We start from the raw sequence: 8,932 nt of genomic DNA on the forward strand, positions 1-8,932 counted from the left end.
AGGGAAGAGGAAAAACTAAGCCATGAAAATAAATCTTCACAACAGTGAGGGAAGGGGAGACTGTGTTTCCAAGGCAGACAGGGCACAGAAACGCAGGCACGCACACATATATACAGTCTTTTATATTTTTAAGATGTAATAGGAATATTTAAATAGAACGTATATACTGGGTCCTACAGCAACTTGGGCTCTGCTTTAACTAAAACCAGTTAATGCAAAATTACCTTTCTGATCAAATAATAATGCTGACAAGAGAGAAATGAGTGTCTTGTCTGATCTGTTGTGAGTGGTGTACAGTGTGCAAACGTAACTCACTCTAGTTGTCTTCAGAAGAACCGCCTTCCTGCTTCCTACAGGCTTTTTAATGTTAAACTTTTCCTTTTTGTGTCCAAATGAATTATCTTGGACTATAACATTATTAGCACTTTTCTTTCTCAAGATATGGACTCTAAAGCTTCCATAAAAGAAACACAAAACTTAACCAAACTGATGCTCAAAATATATGATTCCAATGTGTGCATGATGTAGATAAATAAGATTTTTATGGCTACTCATTTCACCTACCTGACTAAAAAGATATCCCAGTAACCATACGTCTTTAAAATGAACAATCTTTGTTATAGCAAATGGAATAAAAATGAGAGAGAAAAAAGGAAGCTGGCCTCAATATGACATATTAGGATAAAGGAATCTACATAGACTTCAAGATGTGTTCCCTTTTTATTTACTTTAATCCAACGTAATAACTCAGTAGTCAGATGATTAATAAGCACAGGCCATATCACTGTTAGAAAAGAGGCTTCTAGAAACTGAAATCATGGAATGCTGGAGTGCTCAAGGTGTTTATGCAGCGTACTGTCAGACTTCCAATGATAAACGGAAAAGGGTTAAAGGCAGATGCATCTGAACTGTACTGTGGCAAACTGCCAGGAGGGTATCATCTTTAGCATAAATGATGACAAGGGTTACTTTAACAGGGCACCCAGGATCCCCAATTAGTCCTATAACATTAATGCCTCTATAAGCTCTGCCCTCTGGACTCGCAGAATCCTACCAACTTCTGAAAATGTCTAGTGCATGCCAATCCAGAGCTAAAAGAAAAAAAAATCAGGATTTCCTACTGACACCAGAGATGCCCTTTAAAAATGCTCTATTTGCTTGTTTCTGCTGAACAGAAGCTGGCGGTAAAACAGCTACATTTTTCTACATGTGCATCTTCACCAAAGCTTTAGTGAACTGGTCACAAGAGAGTATAGCTCTGTCAAAACACACACACACATACACACACACACACACACACACACACCACCACCACCACCACCACCACCAACAACAACAAAAAACAACCCTTTACTTAGGTTTACTTAGAAAAGCTCGCAAACTCATTCGGAGGTACCCAACAGTCTAGGCATTAAAAAAACAAGCCGCAGAGCTTGCCAATATTCTTGTCATTCATTCAGCTGTTTTATACCAGAGAGAGAAGCTGTCAGGGATCAGAAGAAGACTTGGGGAGACCACAGCAAAAACAGCAATATGCAAACTGGTGATTTCTTCCTTGGCTTGAAGGTACTTTGGCAAAATCTCCTAAGCAAATAAACAAAAACATTCAACCCCTTTTTTCTTGAGTAGTGCTTTCTCATCTCAGCCACAATTTTTATCTAGCGCCTGTCAAACAGAAACCATGCACAAAAAATAAGATTTAAAAAAAAAAACAAAAAAAACCACCACTAAAAGGCTGTTGTAATTTTGTTGTTTGAAGTAAGCAGAGAACCTTCTACAATTAAAAACTGCATTTTGAAAATAAGTCACCATCAATGCACTGCTTTAAGAAAAGAAAAAAAGCATTTGAGCAGGAAGTGAAATTACTGTACTTTGGTTTCTCCTCCTCCTGTCCTGATGTCTTCAAAGAGTTGGGTTAGTACAACAAAAACATACGCATTGATTTTTCTTCTTATGGGATGATACAGACTTGTTCTACTACATATGCTGCTCCTTAGACCTATGAAATAACTGCAGGTTTTTCGAACTGTTGAAATGTATTGGATATATTTTAGACTTTACTTGGAGGTACCCTGTCGATAATTAAGGTGGCTATTGCTAAAGTGACAATCGTATTCATTTCATTAGAAATCTAGCTGCTATATCTTCCAGCAAACTGTCACAGCCGTCCTCCTGATACTGGGAGCAGTGCTGAACAGGAGGCCTTCCCTGAACCATCTGATTATGTGTGCTTGTGTTTGGTGAGACTTCCAACTACAGCAACTTCATAACCTTCCAGCATTAAAAGGGGAGTGCACTGGTCACTGCTGAATGCTAAAAATACCACATGATTTAAACCTGGAGGCAGTCTTAGAAGCTTTTGCTGAAGGTTTATGAGCCTGTGTAAACAGCACGTCTGCCATAAGGAGCAGAGAAGTCTGTAGAATCCTTGTCTAAAACTGTCCTGGCATTAAAGTTTGCTGTGCAAATATCACATAATACCAGAGACAGCTGAAATCTCCTATTTAGGAATTTATGGAACTTATATGTTTGCAGGCGTCAGAAAGTCTTTTTTATAGAGCCCCAGTGCTTCACGGTACAATATTAATGCACTCTGTTTGAAAAGCCGTAATAAATTATATTTTTAATGCTCTTACCCTGGCTTTCTTAAGATGCATACATTCTTGGCAAACAATCAATAAATAGGGTAATCATGAGTAGAGGCCAAAGAATTTGCTGAAGTGCTGTTTTTCCATTTTTAATAGATAAAGATCTAACAATACGGACTGCTGTGTCTGTTCATTTCAGGATCAATATATTCTTTGTTTTCGCCAAACCAAGGAAAAAATAAATGATTGTATGATAAATGTTATGCATCAAACACAATGAAATTCCTCTGCCTTCTAACTTTATCTACTTAATATTCTTGGTTGCTAAAAGATGGCATTTTTATCCTGTGCTTAGCAAATGTAAGGAAAATCTGACTCCCATACACAGTTATTCACAAACAAAATAAAGACCATTATGAGGCACACACATTACACCCAGTATAGGCACTGCCTTACATAAACAACAGTGTCGAACATGGTCAAAGTTAGGTTAAACTTCATCAATTCAATGTAAAATTGGTAGAAAGGAGTCACAGTTACACATACTTCCCTTATAAACTTGCCTAAATATGCCCTTCCTTTATCAAAAGTACCCAGTTATAGCAAAATAAAAAACTAGAAGAGTCAGGTTTTTCACTGCTAAACAATAAATTTGCTCTTAAGAAAACAAACCACACAAAAAATGACATCACAAAACTTTTACATCGTATCACATAAGATTTCCATTACCTCTGAAACTGCGTTACAACAAGTCATCTTATGAAAAAGCTAGGGCAGTACTCAAACAATCTAAGTATCTTCTTCTTAATCAAGGTGAGTTTTAGCAGTGGCCACCTACATTCTCTACTACAACAGCACCTTATCAATGGAAGCCTAACTAAGACCATTATACTGCATTCAGTCCTTATCACCCTAAATGTCCAATGATTCCAGTCTAGAGTAGAGTAAGATGCTCCACTCAGGCACAGAGCCCACACTTTCAAAACGTGACTGACACTGCAGCCAGGAATGTAACGGATTTCAGATCAGAAAGAGAATCAAGGAAAAAAACATACAAAGACAGGTTCTGCATCTCCATCCATCCCCACACAAAGTGGCCTTGGGTAGACACAGGGCTCGCAGCTTTCCAGGGTTTGGCTGGCAAGTATTTACCTTTCCTAAGGTTGGTTTTCATCAGATGTCCCGAGTGTTTTAAAGGCACGCCCTGCATTTTTGCACCTGTGCTCCCAAGTCTTCCTCTTCCTAGCGGGCTCCCGTTCTGCTCCAGGCGGGCAATCTTGGCTGGTGGACCCTTCGGATCGCTCACATTGTTAGACATTTCTGAATGTTCTTTCCCCTGAGTTGCCTCGTTCAAATGATCCATACTCAGTTACCCTCTAAAGATCACCTGCCAGAATTTAAAAAGAAGACATGTTACAATTGGGTGAGCAGGGTCTCTCTCTCTCTCTCTCTCTCTCTTTCTCTACACACACACACACACACACACACACACACACACACACACACACACACACAGCAAATATTTTACCCCTAAATATCTCTCAACACACATATAGGTATTTGTAGGATTGCCTAGCTAAATATATAACTCAGATGTTACTATATTTCTACATAACAGTGTTCCATTTTCATCATTTGTGAAAACTGTACCAACACACATGAATAAAAGGTAATTTGTCACCTACTAACAAAATTAAGTAGGGGAAATGGGCTTAATTTTAAAACAAGAATTACCACAAGCATACCTAGAAAAGAAAATAACAAATTGTATTTATGTAGTCCCAATTTTTAAAAATTAGGAACTCATTACAGAACAGCAACACTTTAATCAAGGATGGAAAAGTTACCACACCCCAAAATATAAGTTAAATGTGATGTATTGTTTTACATATAGTTTAATTTTATGAGAAAAAATACATATACACATATACATATATACCACCTCAAAAGAAGGTAGCAAACATCACTTTTTAAACTCCCCACTGGCTTTGTAGGTTAATTTGTAGAAAAAGTTTTCTACTGTCAAAGTTTCAAGAGGTATGTGACCTGTTATAGATGTCCTCGAGTCTTGGCTCAAACGTGTGATTGGATCATTTCACCTCCAAGTAAATGGATAAAAGTGGAAGATTTCTTCAAATATCCCAGATACTGAAGCATTACAACTCACATGTTTTATTCAGAGTTAATATTTAGGAGTCCATTAGTAATAGAATGCTACTTTAAATAGCAAAAAACTTGAAAATACTTCGTGATATACACATTAGATTCAAATGCCAAAGTGGCTTTAAAAAAAAAAAACTTGATGATTTTGATAAAACATAATGACCAGTGTTCAAAAATAATCTCAGTATGCAACGAAGTCTACATCTTAATTAACTTCAGAAAAAAATACTTATTTTGTTATACAACGGACATCAATTTTCACATTGTTTATGATAAATCAATGAGTACGACATCAAAATCACTTCTAAATATGTGTTAAACTAGACTTAATAAGAACAGACGAGTAAAATTGTTCTATGAACTTTCACAGTACTTGAAGTATTCAGCTTACCAATATTAAGTGGGAGGGGATCATATTTAGGAAAATCAGAATATGATAATTACTACATTGTTCCAGCTGCCTAGTAATTTGACATCTCTTGTACTTTCAAAATAAAATATTATACCAGAAAAGCTATTTAGATCCGATCTAGTAAAAGCTTGTATTAGCATGGCCTTTCTATAAGCATGTTTTTCTTCTCTTTAACCATAGACTACTTTGTCCATTATAATCAAGAAAAAAAGGTGAATGGGGAGGAGGGAGCAATGGTCATCTGTAGGCTTAAAAGCAACTTTAAGAATGCCAACTGAAGAACTCTAAAGTTTGAGAAATAATGGCTATTTATCCTTGTACTCCAGGGTGGCACACAGAGAACTAAAGGTTTACCGTTGATAGAGGTCCCATCTGTTTTTGGTTATGAGGTTCATTAAGAATAAATGTGCCTCTTTTAACCACTTTTTATCAAGATTACTATTCTCCATTATATTAAACTAAAGCCAAAATTAGAGAGCGATGATTATTAACTTATTCAAAACACTCTTTATAATGTTTCATGTGAATTTATAATACAAAGCTGCTTTTTCTGAAATTGGTTGCCTTACCCTAGAGCAGAAAATGAATTTGAAAACATGATTTGAAAAGAAAATACTTAACCCGTGGGGCAATTTAAGGAAAAAAAAGGAGGGGGTGAGTAGACAACAGCATCAAAGTTAATGCTACAAAACATACTTAGTAGTCATGAGGCTTAACGGCATTATAAACTGTACAGCAAATGAAATTGATAGATTATAATTTAGTTAATGTATTGACAATCAAAACATCATATAGGTCATGCAAAATTGTCCTTTGAATACCCACCTAAGTATCTATTAAACACTCAGTCATCTTGTAAAAAGCTTTACGTTATAAGCAAAATTACATGCACATAAAACACCCAATTTACTCATTTAAACTCTATGCCCAAGGCTAAAGTTCACCAAACCTGAGTTTGGAATTGTAAAGAGCAGTCTCCACGGGGCCTGGTGGACTGACAGCACGGGAACTAACTATGGTCTCAACAGATGCCAGGCTGAAGACTTTTTTTTGAGTTACACATTTTAAAATACATTTTAGTGTAACGTCTGGTTGGCATATATAAAGCAGGCTACTTTCTCAAAACCCCATTTCCCTGTCCATAAACTAAGTCCATAAGTGATAATTACTGAATTAAAACAGTGAACTCAAACACAGCAATTATTTCCCTTAAAAAGAAAAAAAAAAAAAGCACGAAAATCCGGTTTCAAGAACCTATTTTTTGCATTGTGGGATCCTTTTCAACGAGTTCCTTACTGGATTGCCTCCCTCGCCCCCACACAATCACATTTTAAGAGATTGTGCCCTTATCCATTCCATATGGCCGGCATGATCCAGGCCAAGCTTTCACTGTGACCTTTTAAAGAGACAAAGAAGCAAAGTACTATCTAGAAACAGAAACACTGCAGTTTTACTGAGTGAAATTAGCAAAACCGACCTGAAACTCACCACTTCAAAACTTGACAGCATATAAATAACAAAAACAAAGGAGATTTCCTTTGCAGCCCGGGTTCTTGAAGAGAAGTTCAAGACTGATGTTTTCTGTCCTTTTTTTTTTTTTAAATTAAAAAAAAAAAAAAAAGCAGCAGACCTGAAGGCGACTTCCCCTGAAATTGTATTATTTTCTCTTCCCCTACCCCCGCCCCCTAAGCGGGGGAAGGGCAGAAATAAACGTCTACAAGAGTAGCCATGGGGTGGGGTGGGGGCTGTTAAAAAAAAAATCACAATTCGAAAAACAACATATATGGTTTGTAAAATGTCTAACCTCAGAGAACGGGGTTTTCGATGGGGGAGGAGGGGAGAGTGGGGAGGAGGGCGAAGATAAAATTGATCTGACAAGTGATTCGTTGGGGGGGAATCGTAAAAACAAAGCAAAACCCGTTATGAGCTTATACACTATCGTGGTGCTGGGCAGGCCAGGTGGTGACTGAGGGTTCTCTTAAAAAGAAAAAGGAAAAAGAGAAATTAAAAAAAAAATCACTGCGGACAAGGTCTCCAGAAAGGAACAAGAAAGGTCCCCTGGCTTCCCTCCCTCCCTCCGCTCGCTCGGGCTTCGGTGTGAGGACAGAAAGTCTACTTCTGGCTGTCACTTGCAATATTCTTCTCCAACAGCCCCGGAGAACGCAGTGAGGGGAAGGCCACCTAATCGTCCCTTCCAGTCGCCCCCACCGCCCTCCCCACCAATCGCGACTAATAGTAACAAACCTTAAACTTTCTTCCCACAGCCTCGCACCCCCAACGAGGGCATCTACCGGGGGACAGCGAGGGTGGGGAGCAGGAGGTCGCGAAAAAAGCCCCAGCAAAGCACTAAAATGCCACTTTTGACTCGGCCCTCGCTGACGACAGCCCCGAGGACCCTCTCCCTGCCCATTGACGCGGGGCTGCGAGCGTCTGGGGGAGCCGAGTGAGTGAAGGAGGGAGAGAGGGAGAGAGAGAGAGGGTTTGGGGGGGAGGGGAGGGGGAAGAGAATCAGAAGGCACCCCCAGCCACCTCCACTGCCTCAGCAGCGACGTACTCCCCGCCCCCTCCCCCCCAAAAAAGTCGCCACGCTCTCACTCAGCCCGAGTCCGAGGTAAACAACGAGCACCACAATGGCACTAGGACTTGGGGGGGGGGAGGAAGGAACCCAGAAACCCCAACAAAACTGATGAGGAGTTTCCCGAAATGAAAGAGGGGGGGTGGGGAGCGTCCTCTGGAGTCGCCCAGGCTTTCGGCTCGGTCCCCGGGCAGGCTAGAGGGCGGCTGTTGCTGTTGTTGTTGTGACGAGGCCGGTTGTTGCCGGGCGGCACGGGGAGAGGTGTGTGTGTGCGCGCGTGTGTGTGTGTGTGTGTGTGCGTGTGAGCGCGAGTCCCCGGACGGGGCCGTCCCTCTCGCTCCCCCTCGCTCGCTCGCTCGCTCTCGCTCTCCCCCTCGTCGCCGTGTCTGCCCCCATTAAATTATTAGTTGACTCATCCCGGCCGCTGTCGCCGCCGCCGCCGTGCCCAGCTCGGCTCCGCGCGTCCGCCCGGGCTGCAGCCCTCTACGCCGCTGCTCCTGCTGCCGCTGCTGCCGCCGCCGCCGCCGCTGTGGCTGCCTCTTCTTCCTCCTCCTCATTTTAATACAAAATCACCCCGCTCGCAGCCCCAGCCCCGAGCACGCAGCCTCCTCCCGGCCGCCCGCCGCCGCCCCGAGCCCTTCCCCAGCGGGGCCGGCTCATCCGCCGCGTCCGGGGAGCGGGAGCGAGCGAGAAAGTGGCGGCGGCGGCGGCGGGCGGCGGCGGAGGAGGGGGGGAGCGAGAGGAGGAGGAAGGGGGTGCGGAGCGGAGGAGGAAGGCGGCGGGGGGGCGGGGGGGGGCCGGGTGCACGGAGAAGGCGGAAGAGGGATGGGGATTAAAACCCGGGCTGGAGGGCCGGGATCGGGGGAGGGGGCGGGGGCGGCGAGTTAAAAAGCAGCGAGACAAGTAACTAGTGAATGAGTGCGGGAAGGGGCGGGGGGGAGCGCACGATTTCCGGCCCCGGGCGCGCAAGAATTTGTAATGAGCTTGATTAGAGTGAGGCGGCCCGACATTTATTACACACAATACCCAGAATAACAGGGCGCTGCGCGAGGGTGAGCGCCGGCCGCCGCCGGGCGCGCCGGGGAGGGCGCGGGGAGGAGGAGGAGGAGGAGGAGGAGGAGAGGGGGCTTCCCTGGCAGCGGCCGCCGCGGCGGGGAGGGGAGCGCGCGGCGCGCGGGCGGCCGGGGCAGGTGT

General features: G+C 42.9%; 1 protein-coding gene across 6 annotated transcripts in view; it reads right to left on the bottom strand.

Annotated features, from left to right (window-relative positions):
• The window catches only part of SATB1 (SATB homeobox 1), an 80,019-nt gene extending 71,547 nt beyond the window's left edge, over positions 1-8,472 (bottom strand). For 2 of the 6 annotated variants that reach the window (XM_019667388.1, XM_019667387.1), the window contains exons 1-2: positions 6,652-8,471; positions 3,741-3,975 (exon numbers count right to left, since the gene is read on the bottom strand). In XM_019667388.1, the coding sequence (XP_019522933.1) occupies positions 3,741-3,951 (211 nt within the window). In that variant the 5' untranslated portion in view covers positions 3,952-3,975; positions 6,652-8,471. The other 4 variants (XM_019667384.1, XM_019667386.1, XM_019667385.1 and 1 more) reach the window with 4 other exon arrangements.
• Positions 8,473-8,932: the final 460 nt, after the last annotated feature.

This window comes from Hipposideros armiger, unplaced genomic scaffold, assembly GCF_001890085.2.
Source record: "Hipposideros armiger isolate ML-2016 unplaced genomic scaffold, ASM189008v1 scaffold_495, whole genome shotgun sequence".
Taxonomy (NCBI): domain Eukaryota; kingdom Metazoa; phylum Chordata; class Mammalia; order Chiroptera; family Hipposideridae; genus Hipposideros; species Hipposideros armiger.